At 36.9% G+C, this 24449-nt stretch overlaps 1 protein-coding gene across 2 annotated transcripts; it reads right to left on the reverse strand.

Moving 5' to 3' along the window:
- Positions 1-6289: 6289 nt before the first annotated feature.
- Positions 6290-23558, reverse strand: LOC578745 (sorcin). Of its 2 annotated transcripts, XM_030990772.1 has the most exons (10): positions 23426-23558; positions 20735-20829; positions 20262-20300; positions 17011-17080; positions 16599-16642; positions 15648-15795; positions 13937-14050; positions 13448-13506; positions 10826-10877; positions 6290-9065 (listed from the first exon to the last, which is right to left on the reverse strand). In XM_030990772.1, the coding sequence occupies exons 2-9, from the start codon at positions 20810-20812 to the stop codon at positions 10851-10853; spliced, it is 579 nt and encodes a 192-aa protein (XP_030846632.1). In that variant the 5' UTR covers positions 20813-20829; positions 23426-23558; the 3' UTR covers positions 6290-9065; positions 10826-10850. The 2 variants fall into 2 exon arrangements, with proteins under 2 accessions (XP_030846632.1, XP_030846633.1); XM_030990773.1 differs by lacking the exon at positions 10826-10877.
- Between the last annotated feature and the right edge of the window lie 891 nt (positions 23559-24449).

Raw genomic sequence — 24449 nt, forward strand, 5'->3', positions numbered from 1 at the left:
AACTTCGACCAATCACAGTTGAAGGGAAGCGTCGTACAAGCGAGGCGATTCGCTCGTGCATGACGTGTAAACATTTTGCTAGTTCCTTGGGTCGACTGCCTGAAACGGTGGTGGGGGGGGGGGGGGGGTGGGGGGGGGGGGGGACAAATTGCATACGCAATGCGGGGGGGGGGGGAGGGGAGGCGTACACCGCAACTATTTGTGGTAAATCTACTAAGCCGGCGATAATCGATCTTTAATACAATAATGATGATAGGGTCTAGTAATAAAAATAAGTAATCATATAGCAATAATATTTGTATTAGTAAGATAATAATAATAATGATAATGATGCTGATAGTAATAATTAAAATGATAATAATAATAATATTAATGATAATAATTTATCATTATCTATCGAAGTGGAGAAATTAGAGTGCGGTGCCGAGTCTTCTGACTTTCTCTCGGCTTTGCTAGAAATAAACTCCTAGTATAGACCTGCTCAGGATAATGCACCTAGTGCCCCCCCCCCCCCCCTCCTCCATAACAAAACTGCATAATATACGATTTTTTCAAAATGCATTTTGGGGGCTTTGGTACTCAATACTTCATATTACACATTTGTTAAACCATTTTTTGAATGTTAAAGTGTCAGTATTCATAATTATAATTAGCATGTCTAAATGGCACAACAGCATGTTCTTCTTACCGGCTTCTTCTTGCTGGCGAACAGAGCAACAAGACCAAGCTCTGTAATTATTAGGATCTCTGTCCAGTAGTGCCGTGTTTGTGCCATCGAACTGCATGGATCAACCAAATCAATTGATTCATAATATATGTATATGCAATAATTTTTCCCGTAACATGAGAGTAATTTTAATAGTTTCATACTATTAATTAAATGTATTGTTAACTGTAACTGTATAATTGTTTTAAATGGGGGCACGCTACAAGAGTCCTATCTCGCACCCCGGGGCAACGTGTCTGACACGGCAGGTTGTAGCAACTACTCCGAAGATCAAGATTACTTAATCTTGATCTAAGGAGACACGAACGAACGAACCGGCTTCTTATAAATCCATGACAAAAGAGCATTACATCACAAAGCACCGTGCACTGAAGCAGGATGCACTTGAGTGTGGAAGGAGACACTAGTAACCAATCAGAATGGAAATAATTGACGAAAGGGCCAACAAAATAACACAATGCTAATCGAGGTTAGACCCAAATATAAAACCACATAAAGTGGTGATTTTTTTGTTGTTGAAATTGACAATATATGAATATGAATGAATAATACGGGTTGGATTTTGTCAATTTCATATAAAATCGTCAAATTTGTTTAAATATCGTTCAAAATTGACATAGTTTTAGGCAAACACCTACATCCATGTTATTTGAAGACTTTAATTCAACATGTACATAATAAATATCAAAACTCCGATTAAATTAACAGTGTCTTGCATTAATTCCTTTCTGTCAAAGTTTGTCCATTCATTGTTAAAGCAGTTACTGTAACACCACTACAAAACAGCATAACATGCATTTTGACTTGAGCGTAAAATGTGAGATTTTTCAAAAAAATAATTGAATCTTGTAAGAGATGCCAAATGTTGTATTCAGACAAGTTGAACCATGATCCATAATTTATGCAGTCACAAAGTCTCTAAAGGCTTTTAAAAGAACACGTTTTGCCTTATATCTCATCAACTTCAAAATGTCTGTTATGCTGTTTTGACAGGGGGGGGGGGGGGTAGTTAATATACCTCCTCCAAAATCGTGGGCCCCACCATATTAGTTGGCATCATGAACGCACTGAAAGTTTTAAAAATGAGACAAACATATATCTAGAAGCTCAGTTAGGAAAACAATACAGAAATAATCAAAGAAGGTAACCAAAGAATTGTACCGATCGCAAATGGGAAACTTTGCGACCAATACAACTTTTTAACACGTATACCTCTCTCATCTCTCACCTCTAACTGCATTGAATGTTTCATAACATTGTCACCTCAAATGTCTCTTTGTTGATTAAAAGATTTGTGCTAGGCCTAGCCATGTAGGGCACATTTTTGTTTTGAAAACAAATCAATTTTGTTTTCCCTTCTTCTTCTTTTTAGTTTCTACCCATCTCTTAATTCCCTTCTTGTTCATTTTCTAGTATAGCCGACTTCTGAACTTATATCATTTATGCCATATCTTTTCCTGAAAGGGCCTAATTTGAAATAAAACTAAAGTTTTCCCGACACTATTTCCATACAGGAATTAGTTCTACCGGGCTCAAGTAATGAACATAAAACTATTTTTTTTCAATTTCTGTTGCCCCAACAAAGGTGATGTATAAGAGTATGTGCAGTGCTCTATATGCTAGAAGTTAGTTATTAACCTTTTGAACAACAATTCAACATGTTCAAAAGAATCATTGAATATAATTTCATTTCTTCTTATCTTTATATCTTTTTTTTGGTTTACATCAGAAATACTGTCATTTTTTAGATTAAAGAGAAAGACTATTAGAAATGGGTGAAAACAAATTATGGGTCCGGAGGGGGTATGACAGCCCCTCCACAATAGGGCAGGAAAGAGGAAGGTCAGGAAAGAAGAAAGACCCGTAAAAGAAGAAAAGAAGGAGAAAATTAGACGGGAAAGGGAATCTGATATACAAATTCAGTTAGAGAATCGTATGACATACGAAGTAAGGAAGAGAGAAAAGGGATGAAGGACGCATTAGAAATAAAGGAAAATTGAGAGGAAGAGCAAGATGGGGTGCCTCTCCAATCCAAAATTAGCTATAAGAGCATCCAAGTATTGGACCTATAACAAAAAGCAAACACATCTGCATTACCGGAGTGTTGGCTCAGTCAGTAGAGCGTCCGCCTCACAACCGGGAGGTCGTGGGTTCGAATCCCGGCCGCGTCATACCAAAAGACTTTAAAAGATGGGAGTTGTTGCTACCTTGTTTGGCGCTCAACAATAAGGGGATAGAGCAACGTCGATCTGGCGCTGCTCAGTGGCTGCCGGGCTCACGATCAATAGGCCAGTTTCGTAATGTAACCAAATTTAATGCATAAGTCTTTGTGAAGTGCCTCAATACAAATTATTTCATTCACCTGATAAGAATAATAGTATTTCAATAGTTAGAATGCAGCTAAATATATTAAGTGTTGCTAGGTAGGTCAAGCCATAATGTTTGTCCAACCTGGCAACAACTAATGTATGCAGTTCAGATTCTGTCTATTGAAATACTATTATTCTTATCAGGTGAATGAAATAATTTGTATTGAGGCACTTCACAAAGACTTATGCATTAAATTTGGTTACATTACGAAAATGGCCTATTGGGCAAAAAGAATTTCCGTTTCGGTTTAATAAAATTTGTAGTGGACTATTATTATTATTATTATTACTATTATTATTATTAATTGCAGTATATACCACCCTCTCCAGGGAGCATGTTTAGAAGGAAGGAGGAGAATAGGAGGAGGGGTGGTGATAGTGGTGGTCGGATGGAATTGACTATCGGATCTCTGTAAACTTACATTCTGTGTGTAGACGTAGACGTATATAAGCTGCTTTATGACGTCATGATTGCGCGCTTAGACTTGAGTGCTACTGCGCGTGCGTGGTAAACTTTCTACCACTAAAACAAAGGCTACGCGCAGGCATAACAACCGGTGATATCCACGCCCACCTGTTCAAAAGTAAAGGATCTGAAATACAAATTTGACGTGTAAAGCTATTTTAATTGAATTTAAACAGTTAAAAGGCTATTCTTTCATGAGATAATCAAGTTATCTGCTACTTGAAGCAATTACAAAATGGGTTGTGCAGCATCAAATAAAACACGGGTAATCGCGGTCAAGTCCGTTACGCCGGATGAGCCCGAATGCCTCCGTGTCAAGCTCAGTTCGAAATGCGACGACGTCAACGCTGCCCTGGTCAAGAAACAAATCTGTGAAGCCCTTCAGATATTCTCCAACCGTATCACCGTTGATGCAACCAGCCAGAAGGAGTTCTACCTGGTCACGGTCAACACGCTGCCTGGTGATGAACCGGGGACAGTCCCGGCCACCATGAAGAAACTCGTAGCCACCATTCTGAAGGAGTGCATACCAATTGTCGATAAGTGCAAGATAATCAGCTCCAAAGTCTACGAAACAATGGGTGAAGATGATTAGCACATCGAATCTCATCGGTATCAACAATCAAAATTCCTGACAAAACATTTTGTGATATAAACTGGATCTAACTATAATAAGATGAAACACATTTCTTGTCTTACTTGAGGAAGGCACTATGAAGAAGAAAATGGTATAAAATTATTATGGCAACCTGCAGGACATGATCATGAATTTGACTGTACATTATGACAACAGAATTATCTCCATGGGATTTTGGGATGCAATTTTCTAGAAAATACAGGTATGTAATTTTGCATCTGTCTTCAAAATTGATCTTATTATTCAGAAGACCATTTTTTGTTTCATATAAGTTATTGACTTTAGTAATACGTTACATTATAACGTATTACTAAAGTCAATCAGCAACCATACACATTTCTTTACAAGAAAAACTTGTAAACCTTGGCTTTGGCTTCAAACCCATCTTTGAAATAAAGTCTTTACACTACAAAATGGATAGGATTTAAGAAAAAGGATATACTCTAATTATTCCAATGAAAATTTAATGTGTTTCTAAACAAATTGAGTTCACTAGCAAATTATCACTAAACTTAGAAAAATTGTGGCCGGCATAAAAGTGTTTGAGTTATTATACTTTTTGACATATTACCTTGACAATATATTATGCTTTCATGTGTTAAATACTCAAAGGCATGCCATATTCTTTTCTGCATGATCCTGTTTTTATTATTCCTGTTATGCCCATCTGTCTTTCTCTCTGTCTCTCTCTGTCTCTATCTCTCTCTCTCTCTCTCTCTCTCTCTGTCTCTGTGTCTGTCTGTCTCTCTCTCTGTCTATCTGTCTGTATGTCTCTCTCTCTCTCTCTCTCTCTCTCTCTCTCTCCTTTTCAGCCATGACAACATTGTGGAGCATGATGGATCTTTTGAGAAGACGATGCAACCCCTTGGCCGATTGAAAACATCTCGTTTAGATTTTAAATAATTAAATACCAAAGGAATGAAACATCGTCTCTTTCATTTTATTGTAACTTAATACAAGTTGTATGTAACTTTATGACAAAACTCTAAAACTGTGTGCAGGTGGTGGTGTCAGCAGGCCGTAGCCAGAGTTTGATGTTTTTGTTTTTGTTTTGTTTTGTTTTGTTTTTGTTTTTGTTTTTTGTTTTTTTTTGTTTTTTTTTGGGGGGGGGCACATATTGTAATCGATCGAGGTAAAAAAGGGGTCTAAAAAAGTTCAACCGATCTTGGAAATTTAGAGGGGGCACGTGCACCCCCCCCCCCCCTTGCCCCCCCCCCCCCCCCCCCCCCCCCCCCTCGTGGCTACGTGCCTGGGTGTCAGTAAAAGCGAGAGAGCTTACTCGAGAGAGAAGATACTAGAGAATTCGGGCTCGGGTTAGTTTGGAAAAAAAGGGGAGAAGGTGAAAACAATCATAAATAGGATGCAGAGCAATATAGCGAGTTGGCGATTAGTGGAGGGAAAAGAAAGATAGCCCAACCAATAGAAAGATGGAAAACAAAAGAAAAAACAAGAAGGAAAATCATACAGAAAAGAGCGGATGGTCTTATTATCTCTGGCTACAAATTGAGTAGTGAGACATCGGGGGGGGGGGGGGGGGGAAGGTGGCGTTCAATCAATTTTGTCCGCCGTTGACTAATTTTGATCAATCAGAGGCCTGGAAAATAGTCGGTGAAAATGATATTAGTCGGTGAAACCACCGACTAACCGAAACGGCCCCTGTTCCCGGCCAAGAAGACCCATTCTCCCAAGCAAACCAACGGGTAGACATGATGACGATTATGATGATGATCAAGATAAGGATGAACATGCTGATGCTGATCAAAACCCATGTACACAATATGGCTTCTGTCTTTCTTTCTTTTTCTCTCCTCATTCATTACTATTCTGCCCGACCATTTTCTTCTTCTCTCTCTTTCTCTCTATCCGTCTTGTTATCCCTTTGTTCGTTGTGCTCCTTCTTTCATTCTCCCCCACTTCCTCTTCTCATCTCTCTTCAACTTTTTGTTCCTTCTCTCTCTCTCTCTATCTTCCTCCCTCCCCCACTTCCCTCTTTCTCTCTCTCTCTACATCCCATCCAAACCATGTAACTTAAAATTATCTCCCTTCAAGCACGTTTTCTGCCTGTCACATTAAAGTGATTACCAGTACTGTATGTTATAAGTCAATAATTCTTTATTCATGGATATAGAAAAAGATGATCACTTCAAATGACCCGAAAATAAAACATATAAAAGGTGAGTACATTTGTGACATTTATGTATATTAAACCACATTCTCTACATCATCCATAAGATCAAGAAACAGAAATACAGGGAAAGGATATTCAGCAAAGGTCTTAATAAGTATCTCCTATAACCAAAGAGTACAAAAGAATATTGTCAAAGGATGATGCTTGATGAATTACCGATCATTCATGATCACTAATCAGATACATCTCATTCACATCAAGACATTTGTTTCTCCATGACCACAACAATGGAAATGCAGTTTACAGAGACATTATTTGATGAATTAATAAAGAATTAAAAATGTACATATGGCATTGTACTCTTAAATGCAGAACATTTTAAAGTGGGGAAAAAAAAAGAGATAACAATCTATTAAAATAATAAAATGTATATCTCTACCTAGACATGGAACCCGTTTTGAAAATATCGAAATATCATTTACCTTTTTGTTAGAAACGAAAGAGCATTAGGAACATCAAGATAATTCACTTGAACATACTACAACAGGTGCAATGTATGTCATAAAAGGTTACATTTCTAATGAATTCAGACATTTTTTTTCATACTTATAACAAAATGCACTGAGAATAAAAAAAATAGGCAATTCCTCTTGTTGCACACTAGTTGAACCCTTTTACATGAATATTATTCAGAGATTTATATAGATTGATGTAATACACTTCACCAACTTTTCTGAATATTACAAACGTTAAATACAAATCTTAAGTTGCTTGCTTGCGTGAGGTTATGTAAATTGGTTTGAAAGACATCAAGATGTTGAACAATTTTTTTCTTCAAATTCAAGGACTACATTGTTTACTAAATGTATACTCAACACCAGAAGACTATCAACCATAACAACTATTTTAAATGTCTATAAGATTTCCTTTGGGTTCACGGGATTTCAAAGAACTTGGGACGCTCTTCAGCTCAGTAATTATGCCAGAAGTACGAGTATTTTATTTAGTTTTTAGTTAAGGTAAACTACTTAGCCAACATTGGTATTCAGTTGAAGCTTTTGGCTACATGTAAGTACTTTAACCTAAATTTAAGACGGCTCTATAGCAGACTTAAGACAATTATTTTGATTGGCAGGCATATCATTTTCATAGGCACAATTATATCAGAGCACATTTAATGTGACACGTTAATTGCACAATATTTTGGAATGACTGTGTGATGTCACAAAGCTATTAAGTTTTTTGCCTTAAAGTTAGCTTACTGAAATAAAAGGCTCAGAAGTAACCTGAATATGAGTTCAGATGTTTGATTTTGACTAGAGTATGGTGGAAAGTACATGTACGCTGCTATAATATTTAAAATACAAATCTTTCAAAAGTATGATTCTAAGCTATAAAGTATTGAAAAGAGAGAGAGAGAGAGAGAGAGAGAGAGAAGAAAAGAAACGAGCACGCGCTCTAGGTGGGTGTAGTAGAACACATGTGAATTATATGTTTGTTTAATTCATCCCCCCCCCCCCCTCCCCCCATCCATAGAAAAATAAATCTGTATTTAATTAACATGCATAAAAATCACCATCCCTACACAATCTGACACATTCCATTGATTTAAGATTAAAGAATACGAGGGGAAATGATGTTATATCAAGACCTGCATGATGAAGTTGACTCAGAAATCAAACAGGTGTGTAAAACAGTTTAACTAACAAATAACTTTTATGTGTTTTAATACTGTGTTTTTAATCATGCAATATATCTCTGGAGACAAATATGCGAAGCTGATATTTTCAATGTTGTATATCAAAATGAAACCGGAAACGTAAAAAAACGTAATAATTTGGGGTAACTGGTGCTCTTTCGTAAATGTTTAAGCTTGAACTTGAATGTCCTTTGGCAAGACATGTACATACATTTGCCACTCTCCACCCGGTGTTAAATAGTTACCAGGTAGGATGCGGATGTGGTTGTATTGGCAAGTGTGCGCTTGTGAAATGGCGCCTGGCTGGAATACTCCCCAGGGAGCGGAGCGTGTGCACTATCACGTGCAGATTAGCAATTGAATCCAATGACTGGGATTATCATGATTACAATGTAAAGCGCTTAGAAACATAGTGTTAAGAGCTATGTGACTATGTCTTTTATTATTATTATCATTATTGAACTAAGGCCTGAAAAGTAAAGGTTAAACTACAGTTTTAATGTTAAAATCAGTGATCAGTACTACACACCAACAACACATAAACAATATTCCCATATATATACAAACAGGTAAGCTATTATAGATTAAAAGCCTCGCACTACACACAAACATATATGATTTATACAATAAATGTTAACTTAACTAACTAGACCAGTTGTCAACAAGAGGTAAATTCCACATGGGCAGTAACAGATATTTGTTTTAATTTTTTTGGTGCTGGATATCTGCTTTTGTTTGATACGGCTTTGTGATGGACAAGGGAAATATTTAGTGTGGATAAAATAAACATTGGAATAAAATTGTGTAGGTTTGTCCATGTAGGTCCATGGTTTGTCCCATGTGGAATTTCTGTGTAAATATTCTGTCTATGCCTCAACCAGCTACATGCATAGTACATGCACCTTGGTCAAAGTCAACTTTATCTCAAATACGAGGCCAAGAAATTGGTCTTTATTCGCTCGTCTGTCTGTTCCTTCTCTTTCCTGGGATCAACTGATGTTTTGCAGACTGGTTACATAGACATGGTGCTGGTGATGAACTGTGGGGAAACAAACAAAAAACAAACAATGAAATATATTTTCCTTTGAGGGGTCTTACATATAACATGCTATGGGGGAAAAGAAGAAGAAAAGAGTGGGAGAAGGGAGGAAAATGATGTGTGGAGAAGAGAGAGAAGAAGAAGAAAAGAAAAGGAAATGTTTTTTCAAACACCTAGGCATCCTTTCATGAAACCATCATAAGTACAAGTTTATCAAAATCCCATTGAAATGCATGTTAATGTTACTACACACATTTCTTAGAGGGGGTGTAGCATGGCAAATACTGGTTAACGCCATTTACGACCTCTTTTGAACAACTGCACGTAAACGAATGGACTTGATTATAACGGTCAGCACGCGCTACTTTCGTGAAACAGACTGAAGTTTTCCTCACGCTTTGGTTTCGCGTATGTTGCACGCACGTGAATACTGCGGTCGCGTCATCCGTAGTCATAATATACCCGATTAGCCCAGAGTCAGGCCACAGGAAAGACGTGTAGTCTCGTCATGCTACACCCCTTTAATACCTGGGATGTGGGTGAATTAGTACTTATGACGGTTTCATGAGACACTGCCCTGAATGTGTGAATGAATGAATTCAAACAGAAGAGTAACATTATTTTCATTTAAACCTTATAGTGCCAATAAATTTGCAAACAAAACAGGCTCTACAAATAGGATTGTGCAAAACAAATTTTCAATCACAGCGAGTCAAAATTGTTTGTCTTGATAAGAGAACAGGATGCATTCTTTAGCACCAAAATAGACACAATATAATAGATAATTATTTGTATAACCTATCTATAGCACTATAAACATACAAGTAATTGAAAGATGAAATATAAACAATTATTTTGTTATGACTTCCTGTTTCTAGACAAAGGAAAGGAATGAATATCAGGGGACTTTCCCCCAATTTCTCAACAGCTTTATGTTCTGAGTCAATGCGCTTTATACTCATGTATGTGTGGGGATAATTAGGAGCATTGGCATTCTGGAATATTGGGTAAAATCAATCTGAACATCAAGCAAGCATTTTGTTGTTGTTCTGCTTAAAGTTTGAAAAATATATCATGCCAAATATGACCACATGAAAAGTGCATTGTAAAAGGATAAAATCACCAGCTCATATTCAAGTATACAAACACTGTAGGATAGGAGAAAATAAAATGAAGTACCTGTATAGAAAGATTATGAATTTTGAAACTCCTAATCAATCAATTATAAATTGGCAAATTGGCAACTCTATGATTCCCTTTTAAGCAGCTTTCAATGAGTTATGATCAAGAAAAACCATCAAATCATATTTTCTTTACAATAATTAGCATTCATTATTCATGTACCCAGGCAAAGTGTAATTGAATAAGTCCATTTGATGTTTTAAAAAAATCCCTTCATCCACAACCAAGAGGCATGCTTTGAAAGATTTAAGTAAAAGCAAATGGAGCAATGCTAGCAAGGAAAATAGTATATTTGTTGTAGCCAATATTGATCAATCAGAACTTTAAAATTCTAACTCCCTTATTTGTGACTCCCATCAAATTGTTGTCACATGTTCATTGACCTGTTTATCTCTTTCTCTTTCTAAAAATTAAAAAAAAAACTTCTGAAATTCCAAACTTCCTTATCCTATATCACTCAGATTGTCTTTCACTTTCACAAGCCTATTTATCTGTGTATTTTTCTTCTAATTTATAACAATAACAACCTGATTTTAATGTGGACGTCCCATTGATTAAAACAAAAACTGTTTCAATACCTTTTCTTTTCTTTGCCTTGTAACATCACACAGACATAGTCATCGTAATGAACTGTTTATGGAATGAGGAAGCACAATAAGCAATTGATTATTCTGAATACTCAGTGACAAATCGTCGGCCAGAAATCAGACGAGCATTAACTCCACATTGACCCAAAGCAGTTCACAGTTAATAATAATAATAATAGGCATTTCTATAGCGCAGTCTATCTGGAAATTTCAGAGGCGCATTTATTATTACCCCGGCTTTAGCCTAGCTGCCATTACAGCGCTCCAGCATTTCAAGGAATTAATACCTTCCAGGTACCCATTTACATCACCTGGGTTGAGTTTCCTCTAAAGGTCTAGATAAACCAGGATTTCCACCTCAAATGGGCAACAATTATTGGTCTTTTCCACTCTTTCATAGTTAAAGATACTGGGTGGTATTCCGGTAGCGCGTACTAAGTTAGCGCGTACTTTAATAGTTAGTTCACACTTTTATGGAGTGCCTGTTGCAAACTAATTTACCCTGTACAGATTATTTTAATCCTTCAATGAAAAATGTCAAAAAAAATAATTTTGCAATGAAATGGGAAATAAAGATAATATGAGTATGAACTGAATTTCAACAAAGTCTTTGGTAGATCATCTTTGTCATGAATATTGAAGGAGGAAGATGAAACCTAGCATTCCATAGAAGTGTGAACTAAAATTCTTGTTTAGTCTGGACTTAGTCCTGGCTTAACTTATGAGAATACCACCGACTATGTCCCTTTTGCAGCCAACCAAATTCTGTAGAACTTTGCAGGAATTATGAATATGTCAGGCATGTCCTATCTGTGAAATTTAAACGTTAGCAGTGTCCAAATATTCAAATAATGCAAGGAACCTGTTTACTTGCTAGACTTCACTGTCAGACACTATTGAGTGACTGACTGGCTTTTTTTTTCTTCTTTGGTAATAACATACATATAATGAGCTGTAAAGGGTACATGACCATTTGTCTACATCAATAACCCACTTCTTGTGATGGCCAAAATTAAACTGATTGAATCTTTGCGCAGCATCAAACGTTTGACCATTCGGTACAATAGTCTGAAAATCAAGACTATTACTTATTGGCTCTATAGCTCCTAAGTCGATTTGACAACTAATAGTCGTTATTTTCCCACTTGAAGACATTTTCAAGCCCCACTTTTTTAGGGAAGTTCTAAATTAGTATTATCTTTCAAATGCCGTTTGAATTTAACCTTTTCATTTTTTGGCCTGCAAATGGGACATAGTACCTTTAAACCAAATTTGTACAGGAAAATAGTGATTACAAATTTCACTCTGCGTTGCCAATTTGAGACTTCTTACTCATGACCAATGTAACGCGACTGCAACAGAAATAGGCTCAACTTTTTCAGAGACTTTTGGGCTTTCTGCTCATGTACAGTTTGTAATTAAGAGCATTCTTGATTTTAAAAAATAAAATTGATAAAACATCACAAAACAGAGACACTACACTGCTACAGTTTAAAGGATAGAAGTTAATACCCCTCTGAGTTTATTAAAGCAGAAAAAAATCAGAAATGAAAGAAGTAAAAGCACAGCAATATGAAGGAAAAAGAAAAAAACAAAATTACCCATTTATAAAATGAATTACTTGAAGTCCAGGGCCCCAAGAATACATGCAACATATTTATCCCAGTTAGAATTTACTTTTACATGTGTTTCAAAGAATCAACATTTTGCAAATGAAATGGGTAAAAGCACAACAGCATAAAGAAGAAAGAAAATAAAAATACCCAATTATAAAGTGAATGACTTAAAGGGAAAGTCCACCCTGAAATTAAGTTAGTTTTAATAGGAGTAGAAAAATGAGAGAAACAAGTCAGTGAAAGTTTGAGCAAATTCCGATTAAAAATAAGGAAGTTAGGATTTTTGAAGTTGTGATCAATCAAACACAAATTGGCAACTCTATGACGTATCATGCGAGCTCAACTTCCATTTGCTCAGTACTAAAAAAATCTAAAATTTTCATTTTCCCTCAAGAAAAATTTCAACCATACATGCACCCTAAATATAATAATTGCAAATATGTTTCTATACTCCCCCTGCAAGGAACAAATATATATTCCGTCATCAATAACGAAGAAAACATGATTTTATGGAATATTATGCACAAAGCAAATGAAGGAGAGCTCGTATGATAAGTCACAGAGTTGCCAATTTGTATTTGATTGATCACAACTTCAATAATTCATAACTTTCTTATTTTCATTCAGAATTTGCTCAAACTTTCACTCACCTGATTTTCTTATTATTCTGCCTCTATCAAAACAAACTTATTTTTGGGGTGGACTTTCCCTTTAAAGTACAGAGCCTCAAGAGTCAAGATATATATGCTGGCAATGAGAAAAGCTAGAACACTAACTTGGATGTCTCTATTGTGTTATTTTTTATAGTGGCCAATTCATCAACTTAAAAAGCAGCTTTGTCGCACCATAGATAATAATGCGTATAATATATTGACTTCCCATCAAAACTGTACATTTTTTAAGCTGTGCATGAGATGAAAATGGCTGGTCAGGAAATATTTAAGATTGTCTCTTGTCATGTTAAGGTGAACGTGGGGATATACAAGTAGCCTTTTACCTCATCATACTGCATCATAGCGTTTCCATTCTGCTGTGTGTCTTTTCTCCTGAAGAAATCTATTGCAACAAGAGAAAAGGGAGAGCAAAAGAATGAGATGAGTTGATGCTCCTAACCATTAGGAGCCAGAGCATATAACACTGAGTTCCTATAGGAAATATATTCATTCAGATGGTCATATCTCAGCCAATACTTAACATATTCAATTGGTTTTCGACATATGGACATTCTTTTTGATGCTCTTTAGGAAAATGAATAAAAAAAATTGAGAAATTCTAAAAATAGATTTTTATGACGTCACAGCTTCGGTACTCTATATAGAAAACAATGCATAAATAGGTAACCATTAGTCCCCCTTAATTGAGAGCTGATCTGATGAGATAACCACCTGTCCAGTGACCTTGCAGGGTGGTCTAATCCCTCATGTAAACTAATACAGATGGGCTTTAAAGATGTATAATGGAGTTTTCTTTTTAACTGTCAACGTACCTGTCAAGGCACGTAGACGCACTGCACATCCAACGAATGCATCAAACTGAATCCGACCGTTCACTCCATATCTTCTTACCAGGGCATTGATGGCGTTGGGTGATAACCTATAACCTGCAGTATCATGAAAAGCATAATAACACAATAATTCAAGCTCGTACAGTAAGTGAGTCTAATGATCAGACTTAGTAATACACTGTTAGCAAATTTGCTCAATATCAATTGGAAAAGTATAATTTACAAAAATTACAGTCATAGAATTGCGTACAGTAGTCTTTGAAATTTGATTTGATTTTTTATTTTTTGTAATATTAAATTATCGCTACAAATGATTACAGATTCTTTACTTACACTATATATGGTCTAATTGCATACATGTACATTTATTGGTAATTAAATAATTTGGAACAGGATACAGGATACAGGTTCCAATTAAAATATTTGGAGAATGTAACTGAACTGTTTGATTAACAATTTCTTGGTTGACTAACAAAACAAAAAACAAAACAAAAAATCATTTCCATAAATCATTGGTGATATCAGAACAGTCCCATGACATTAACTACTGTCATTTATAATGGTTTCATTACCTTTACAGATTGATTCGCTTCAATGAGAAAAGGGGGGGGGCAAGAAATTGAGAGGATAGAGTGAAAGAAAAGAGTAATATAAGTAGCATACCTGCATATGCTTTACATGTGAGCTAACCCTTACATTTGTGAAGGAGTTTGAATAGTTCAATGTATGCAGTAACATGATATAATCCTATATAAACTGTACATGATGTACACTATTGCCTTAAAGGTACTATGTCCCATTTGCAGGCCAAAAAAATGACAAAGTTAAATTCCAACTGCATTTAAAAGATAATACTAATTTAGAACTTCCCTAGAAAAGATGGGCTTGAAAATGTCTTCAAGTGGGAAAATGACTATTAGTTGTCAAATCGACTTTAGGGCTATAGAGCCCAAAAGTAATAGTCTTGATTTTCAGACAATTGTACCGAATGGTCATACGTTTTATGCTGCGCAAAGATTCAATCAGTTTAATCTTGGCCATCACAAGAAGTGGGTTATTGATGTAGACAAATGCTCATGTACCCTTTACAACTCTTTTCATGTATGTTATTACCAAAGAAGAAAAAAAGCCAGTCAGTCACTCAATAGTGTCTGACAGTGAAGTCTAGCAAGTAACAGGTTTCCTTGTATAATTTGAATATGAGGACACTGCTAACATTTAAATTTCACAGATAGGACATACATGACATATTCAAAATTCCTGCAAAGTTCTACAGAATTTGAGGTTGGCTGCAAAAGGGACATAGTACCTTTAAGGTTTTGGCATTGGGATGTGACGCTGACCGACCGAACTGTTACGCCGATAACCAATGTTCTGGTCGCGCCCTTTAGCTGCCCCAGATTTTGCGATTGGATACTGAAACGAAGGGGGGGGGTCTGAGAGGAGAGAAAAAAGAGAGAGGAGGAGAGAGAGAAAAAGAGAGGGGAGAGAGAGAAAAAGAGAGAGGGGGGGGGGACAGATAAACTGAAGAGGGGAACAGATAAACTGAAGAGGAAGACAGAGAAAGAGAGGGCAGAAACAATGAAAGGAGCAAATGAAAGATCAAGGAGAGAGAGGGGGAGATAGAGAGAGATGGGGGGGGGGGTTAAAGTTGAAAAGATATGAATAAATGAACATAGACATTCAATCTTACCAAATGCAGCAAGTGCTGCTGTCAGTTCATGAGGCTCGATTTGACCCGACCTATCTCGGTCATAGGTCATGAAGGTCGTTTTCCATTGGTTGAGAACGCCCCAAAGTTCTTTGAACTCTGTGAAACCCATCTGTCCTGAATGATCTCGCTGAATGGAGGGCGATGGAAGTCAAGGAAATATGAAACATGATATTTCTATGTTACATCTGGAGGCCATCCACACTGTGAGCTGGGGCCTGTTTCATAAAACTTGTTATCTGTAACAACTGCTAAATTTCTATGACAAATTTCCTCTCAGCCAATCAGATGCCATGATTTCAGGAGCTTATAACAGTAGCTTTCAACTTGCTATTGATATCAAGTTTGCTCTCAGCCAATCAGATGCCATGATTTCAGGAGCTTATAACAGTAGCTTTCAACTTGCTATTGATATCAAGTTTGCTCTCAGCCAATCAGATGTCATGATTTCAGGAGCTTATAACAGTAGCTTTCAACTTGCTATTGATATCAAGTTTCATGAAACAGGGTCCAGATTCCCGGGTCAAGGAATGAACCTCAATTTGAACAAACCTACATGTAGGACGAGCCAGTTAAAGAAACACTCTCCCAGAAACTCTGTTTTATACTCCATTAAATGAGAGGGAGAGAGAGAGAGAGAGAGAAAGAGAGAGGATAAAAAAACTAAAAGGAGTTTTGCAATTAATTTTGATACAGTGAACCCTGTCTATAAAGACCACCCAAGGGATACAAGACAAGTGGTCTTTATGTACAATTGTACAGATTCCTTTTTTTAGTACAGGTTTCAATGAGAAACCATTTTGGAGGGAAACATTTTGGAGGGTGGTCACTATTAAAAGCAGGTTTGACTCTATTTATCACCTAATTTCCAGGAAATCTGATGACATGTTTTGAGGCCTTCCCAGAACTAATCACATGGTTTTAAAAGGATACATCAAGCATGTTGATCATTAAGGTGCAGGTCTCAAGGCTGAAGGCTGAAAAGGAAATTTTTAAAAAGCAAGAAAGAAGGGGGAAAAAAACACTGTTAGAAATACTTTTTGGCTAGATAAAACAAACAAATAGCATAGCAATAAACAATCGTTTGTAAGTGCCATGTGCATAAAGTATAGACCAAGACAGTTCTTTACTTTACAAAGAGTATGGTTGTAATTGTGTATAACTAATGTATTGTACATGTATACAAGCAAATCAGAAAATACTATGTGAGGATAAAACTCACTTTTTTAAACATTGGTTTTTTAAACATAAGGATTATTCTATGGAAGCTAGTCTGGAATGTACTTAAGACGGCAACCAAATGATACAGTACTAATCTAAAAAGAAGACCAAAGGTAAATCTTACGCTGGTAGTTTCCCGCTATCCCACTTGAGGTCAGGCATCGCTGGAGCTCCTTCGGATCTATCTGTTGATCCTGTCAAAGTAAAGCAAAGCAAAACGGTAACAGGTATTAGCTTTGGAGAAGAAAGGTACCGGTAGGCCTACTGTATTTGCTTTTACATTTTTGCAAATCTGTATTTTGGTGAAGTTGCATGATAGCCCTAGGTCGCCTTTCAATAAAATTTCACTCATACAACAGCAATAGAGTGGTGAAGTGTGACGTCATCAAAACTTTATTTTTAAATTTTTTTTCAATTGTTTCTTCATCTTCCTAATCTTTCTAGAGGGTGTGTAGTCCTGAAAAAGACTTGGTGTAGTCTTGAAAAATACTGTTGGTTATCTTTCTTAGCTTATAGTTCTAAGGAGAAATATAGCGCTTGGAGAGGATGGGTGGCGGGAGTGGATACAGAAATGGGAAGCCTATTAAACTTTATTCCATCATTAAAAAAACCTGCTGCGGTTTTGCCGTGTCATATCTGAACGAGCTGTACAAGAGAGAGAGAATTGGCTCCTAGTTTCTCTTTCATTATGTAAATGGCATGTAGATCCTGTTACTAATATTTCGTCAAATTATTGATCTGTGAAACACAGGTGATGCCTAACCGCGTCCTCGGTTCAGTTTCAGCAACATATTCAGTGTGCCTACGACAACAAAACCACAAAACTAAGGTTTATTTAGTCAAAGTATTGTATAATTGTACGCTTGTTTGCTCCGAGGTAATGATAACAGCTCTTTCAAATATTATATTAATGGCACTAATCATTGCCTGCTTTAAAATTAATCACTTTTGGATAACATCGAAACGTGTTACAAGAGAAATTTAATGCCATTGATTACTTCTGCTGTTTGGAATAAATAGATATAAACATAGAATACTCAAATTTGACACATTTTTTTCCTTTTTAAACTGACTTGATTCCAAATCTTTCTGAGGTTATGCATTTAATCATTTTCCATTTTTAATGAAACAATGTTGTTCAGTTTCAGTAGCATATTCACTGTGTGCAAGAAAGAAAAAAATCCCAAGAAATGTTTATTCAGTCAAATAGTTATGTATGAATACATGCACATGTATGATTTTCTTTGCCGTGAAGTACTTATAAATGCTCTTTCAAATAATACATTAACGTTAATTCATTGCGTGCTTTAAATCAAGTGCTAAATTTTGGTAAAAACTAAACATTTTAGGATAACATCTATACATGATGTAAGAAAGATGTAATGTCACTGATTACTTCTGCAGTTCGGAAAAAATGATTATAATCCTAGAATGCACAATATGGCTTTTTTTTTTTAGGGTTGTGCTATTTTTGTATAGATTGGGCATGCTTATCAAATGACTTGAATAATTGAATTCTAATCTTTCTGACAAATTCTGAGGTTAATAATTAAAGTAATGTACCGGTATATAATTATTCACCTGGACAACAGTTACAACAGAACCAAATAAAAACATCATTTGATTTTTAGTTCAAGATTAGATGATTTCCTCTTTAACAAGTTTTACATGTTTGATTGTGCAATAAAATAACACTATTTCTTGAATAGGGGCCACAAAAAATGTAATGCTGAAAAACAATCTGATGACAAAATACATGTAGTTGCAAATATTTGCCCACTCCGCCCATGTCATACTTACATGTATAGTGCATATCATTTACTTCTTGTGCCATTTCCTCTTTGGAAAATATATGCTTTTTCTGTTACAGAGTGTTTACTTAATTAGAGATAACAGTGTGTCACAAAAATGAGAATGAATCTAAGATTACCAAGCAACAAAATGGGGCTGACGTCATAATACTTACAACTTACAAGAGACCTACATGCAGATTCAGTTTTTCAGTATTTTTCCACTAGATAGAATTAAAATATCTGATTGTATTCATTATACAAACAATGACTGTGATTGTTTACCCATTACAGGCAGATCAAATAGAAAACGTCACTGGCAGTGTCAAGCCCAGTTTTATTGCCTCATGTCTATATTCTACATACAGTCATCCCGGCCCCCCCACTCAGAGGTCGGAATGACCGCATGCGTGTTGCCAAAATGTCCGGTAAAGGGGTACTTTTCGTGCGACAAAGTCCGGCCCGAGAATTGTAAAAAAAAGGGGTGTATTTGACTTTTCACCCGGAGATTTCTTTAAAAAGGGGGTGTTTTCTTTTTTTCTCTCATTTCTTTGGACTCCTGAGAAATTATTCCGAATTTAGGGGGGTACATTGAGCATTTTTCCTGATTTAGGGGGGTCTCCAAGGCAGGAAAAGCACGCGAAAAGCCCGCGAAAGGGGGGTTCGGAAATGTTGGCAGTCCTCAGATAGGGGGTGCTTTCAAAAAAGGGTACGAGCATATGCGTACCCTAAATAACACTGAGTGGGGGGGCCGGGACAGTCATACATGATCTGTTACATGTGTATCTGTGAGGATCTAGGACTGAGTAAAATGGCCCAGGCTACATGGGTATATTGCATTTTATGAAAATGAACACACATTTTTTTTCTTTTCTAATGAACTTTATTTCAGGAAGATGATATATTAAAGGCCCACTGCACTACTTGTAGCTACTTGCGCCCTCTATATAACAAACAATGCCTAATCGATGACCATTGGTCCCCCATGGTCCTTTTTTTCTTATGTTAACTGAAAGCTGAGTTGATGAGATAATGTCCAGTGACCTTGCAGGGCAGTCTAATCCCTCCTGTAAACTATGGCAGATAAGCTTTAAGCAATTAAAAAAATGTAATATTTCATAACATTTTACCTCAATATGATAATAATCCCCCCCCCCCCCATGAGAAAGAGAGAGAGAGAGGGGGAGATAGATAGAGAGAGGGGGGATAGAGAGAGAGAGAGAGAGAGAGAGAGAGAGAGAAAGAGAAACAGAGAGACAGAGAGAGAGACAGAGAGAGAGAGAGAGAGAGAGACAGAGAGACAGAGAGAGAGAGAGAGACAGAGAGAGAGACAGAGAGAGACAGAGAGAGACAGAGAGAGAGAGCTCTTAGACAGAGGGTAAGAGGGAAAGAGAGACAGAGCAAAATAACTAGATTTTCATTTTTTTTTTTAAATTGTATCTCTACCCAAATCTTTTGTGTATTTATGAATCCTTCCTTTTTCAATGTAAGATACAAGTACACGCACTTGTGAATGATTTGCTTTATAAATTCTTTATCTATACCTGAATTAAGATGGAGGATGTAAAAAAAAGAAGTGACCTACCTGTCCAGCTACACTTGCAAAATAGCCATATAACGGGTCCTGGAAGGAGAAAGATGTTTAAACTTATGATAAATTATCGCCAGAACAAAATTATCGAGGTGAAAAGCAAATTACAATTTTTCATCTTGGACTTGGAGTCTGAGTAGCTGCTTCTATGAGGCTTCATTGTACATTATCTTCTTTTTCTTCCTCTTCCTTTTCATCTTCTTCTTCTTAACATTATATTATTTCTATCACATAGTTACCATGATCAATGTTATTATTACTACCATGCTTATTATCATTAGTAGTAGTAGTAGTAGTAGTAGTAGTAGTAGTAGTAGTAGTAGTAGTACAGCTAGTACTAGTACAAGTAGTATTGGGAGTAGTATTATTAACTATTAATATATTAGTCTATTATTATTATTATCATTGTTCTTAATATTATTAAATTTATTATCATCATCATCATCCTCATCACCAATAACACCTACCTGACCTCCTGGTTGACCATAACCTGGCGCGCCCGGATAGCCTTGCTGAGGTTGAGCACCGTAGCCAGGGTAAGCCATTACTGTATGATGGAGATCTGAAAACAAAACAGATATATTTCGTAGTAATAAAGGATCAATCAAATAAAAAGAGATATAGAATCTAGTATGTTCTAGAATTAAAAAGGACCAGTGTGTGTATGTGTGTGTATTGGGTTTTTGCAGACGTGTATCGATCAGATATGATTATTTACGTCTGGGGACGAAAGACGCGACTCAGGTTTGAACCTGGATCCTCGGCTGAATCATCTTGTAACTTCCAATGTTAGCTGGATTACAGGCGCACGCCACAATGCCTAGTAAGGAATAACTCATGCCTTTCTATTCTGAGTCTTCATATGAAATCTAACATTAAGTTTGAGTGCGCACCCTTTTCTTAAGTCTTAGATAAAGAAAAATTCCTCTAGAAATCTGCTTCATGATTTTTGTCTCAACAGTAATACTGTTTGTTAAAATTCCTGTTGTTAGTATTCTTATGATTATTTAGTACCTAAATCAGGAAGACACTGTCTGTTAACTTTAGATTTCCATCCTTAAAAATTTACATTTATTATTTACAATACATAAAATTTGATTTGATTTGAAAATCGAATCGTAGACCTAGAACTAGAAGGATAATACTTTGTATAGGTATAACGTAGTGTGCGTTGGCCTTATCTGCTTTTTGACACTTCGATCTGCATATTGCATGATAGCCACTTCAAAGTTTAAGTTTAAGGCGTTTATGTATTCAAGATAAAGAAGACAAGATCAAAACAATGAGTGAACACGGTGAAACACTGCATAGATCGATGCTAGAGTAGTTTCTTATCCGTAGTTTCTTATCCATATTTTAGTTTTTACCCGTAATTAACTTGTGCGTGAAGTTAGCGACTGTAATCTCAGATCCTCAATAAATTTCTGAAAGAAATTCACATTATGACAATGATGATCAGTAGGGACATTTAGATTGAGTGGACGAGAACACGACGAACGCGGACTGATCATGCGTGTCGACGTACTCAACTGCCCATGTTGACTACAATTAGAAATCTTTTAGATTGCACTTGACGATATACAACCATGCAGGAAGTAACACTATGAACATGACGGACAAAGAAAGAGGACAAAATATACAATTCCTCATTCTACCCTCAACAATTGCTGTGGTAGACAAAAGAACATCCCTTCACTAATATGTAAAAATGTGCAGAACAGCTACAGGTGAATATGCATGTGACACCTGCTCTACACATTTTTACATAATAGCAGGAAAGGGATGTTCCTTTGTCTTAGTGCTGTAACATCACGGATATCTCCAATTCCGTTTAACCGCCTGTCAAAACCGGACGGTTTTCGGTTAAACGATTTATTTAAAAAAAAAAAAAAAAAAAAAAAAAAAAAAAAAAAAAAAAAAAAAAAAAAAAAAAAAAAAAAAAAAAAAAAAAAAAAAAAAATCGTTTTTTTTTTTTTTTTTTTTTTTTTTTGGCCGTGTGAAAAAGCAGGAAGATGATTTAACTGAAGGCGCCGATTTGTGCTTGTGAACTAGTCACAAATAATAGTAACAATGTCGTTTTAGAATAATGTGTAAGATCATTAAAGTAAATTAAAAACAGTAGAGGACCTAGGGTAGAAGATTGTGGTACACCATGTGTTAAACTTGGATGAATATATATTGAGATCTATTACAAAGATTACTTTCAAACCAAGATGACAGACAAATTGGAGTGTTGTTCTAGTTTCCAAGTGGTAAGTCATCACACCGATTACTGAGCTGGGAGACATTGCCAGGCATAGTGGCAGGTGGAGGGGTATAAATCGAAACTTTTAAAAAAAAAAAAAAAAAAAAAAAAAAAAAAAAATTAAAAAAAAAAAAAAAATTATTAAAAAAAAAAAAAAAAAAAAAAAAAAAACGGGAAAACGAAACCGTCCAATTGGAAACGGAATCCGCCATGGGCGGTCGGATACCGGACGGTTAAACGTTTGACTACAGCACTACTTTGTCTACCTAAGGAATTGTATATTTTATGCGCACACGGTATATACTAGTACCGTACTAGATTTAGGAAAATGAAGGTTGACGCATTCTCGATCGCCGACTGAGACGACGTAACGCATGTGCAGTGCCTTAAAATGATGTCACACATTGCAGTCAAAGCTGTCGACGTGCAAATCTAAATGTCCCTATTATCGCTAACTTCACGCACGGGCGCCTGTCCGCACCCCTTCGTCGGTACACAAGTTCTTCAAAGGAGCTTCTTTCCAGATGCCACCAGACTCTGGAACTCACTACCGCAGGCCGCCGTCACCTGTACCTCTCTGCTAAGCTTTTATAAGAGAGAGGTACTCAAGATCCAGCTCCGTTAAGCTACGGATGTCTTATTTAACTGCACATAGCTCATTGTAGACCTTTTACTGAGGCACTAAATGTATATATAATACACCTGCACAGCACCTACAATCAGTACGAGAATACACCCGACGGTGGCCTGTACTTAAAGTTATAGAAGAAGAAGTTACCATAGGTCCTACTGCATTTCGTTCACGTTTGTCACACTACGTTTCTCACACTACGTTTCTGTCTCTGAGGAGCTCTGACCCTCATAATTTTTGCCTTAACCTTCTTGAAAATTTAAGTAAGACCCCATTGCTTACCTTTGTTCTGGTCGAAACGTTAACTGTAACAAAAGCTTTAATAGAGAGCAAGTCTTGCGGACGTACGGACGTAGATTTGAAGCTGTATTTTCAAGCGCTGTGCTGTATATATAGAGTGCGTGTGCATAATAAACGTACGTATATGATAGAGCGAGTGGGAGCGGCGGAAGCACGATTTCGTGGGCGGGGCCCGATAATGGGGCGCGGCTGGGTTTCTGGTTTCTGGAATAAAGGAGGTTCAACTTCAACACTTGCAGTGGCGGATCCAGGGGGGGGGGGGGGAGGGGAGGGGAGCTGTTTCGCCGCTAAATATTTTCTCACGAATTGGGCCCCATCCCCTGCCGCCGACTGGATCCGCCCCTGGTAAGCAGCCTATACTATTGACTTCTTTTTTCTAGTTCTACTGGTGTTGTAATAGTATACAAAGTGGTTCAAAGTCAAGCTCTAATTTCATGCCTCCCTTTCCCACTCTGAGCCCCGTTATAATTCCACATGCACTGCCACATCGAGTCGCATATTTTTACTCATTGCAACCCGGGATTGCAACTGACAAATTATAATGAATAATTCCGTTAAAACGGTACGTGCCACATTCCCCCACCCCCGATTAAACCTTAAGTGTATCTCCTATGACAGTGCCCTTAATCCAAATGAAAAAATTCTTTCCCGCCAATATAATAAAAACGTGTCCCTCCCCGGTCTCCTTCTTAATAATCCGTAGGCCTAGTGCAGGTAGCGGGGAGCCGTTCGCCCTATTTTTTTTAATCTCTTTTTTCTAGAGCCGTCAATTTATAAGCAGAGAGACCATGCTTTTTCATGCTTCAAGGTATATATGAATTATATCCCATTCTCACTCAGGGTCAGCCACACAGTTTTCACAAAAACGAATCCTATTAAAAGTCGATTACGACAAAAGGGCGAAACCGTGCCCCCACCCTGGGGCTGGTTCGTCCGTTTGGCAGGGTATAGGTCAGTGGCGGATCCAGGGAGGGCGCCCGGGAGGCCCGGCCCACCCCCCTTGAGA

Source organism: Strongylocentrotus purpuratus, unplaced genomic scaffold, assembly GCF_000002235.5.
Source record: "Strongylocentrotus purpuratus isolate Spur 01 unplaced genomic scaffold, Spur_5.0 spur5_scaffold_19, whole genome shotgun sequence".
Lineage (NCBI taxonomy): Eukaryota > Metazoa > Echinodermata > Echinoidea > Camarodonta > Strongylocentrotidae > Strongylocentrotus > Strongylocentrotus purpuratus.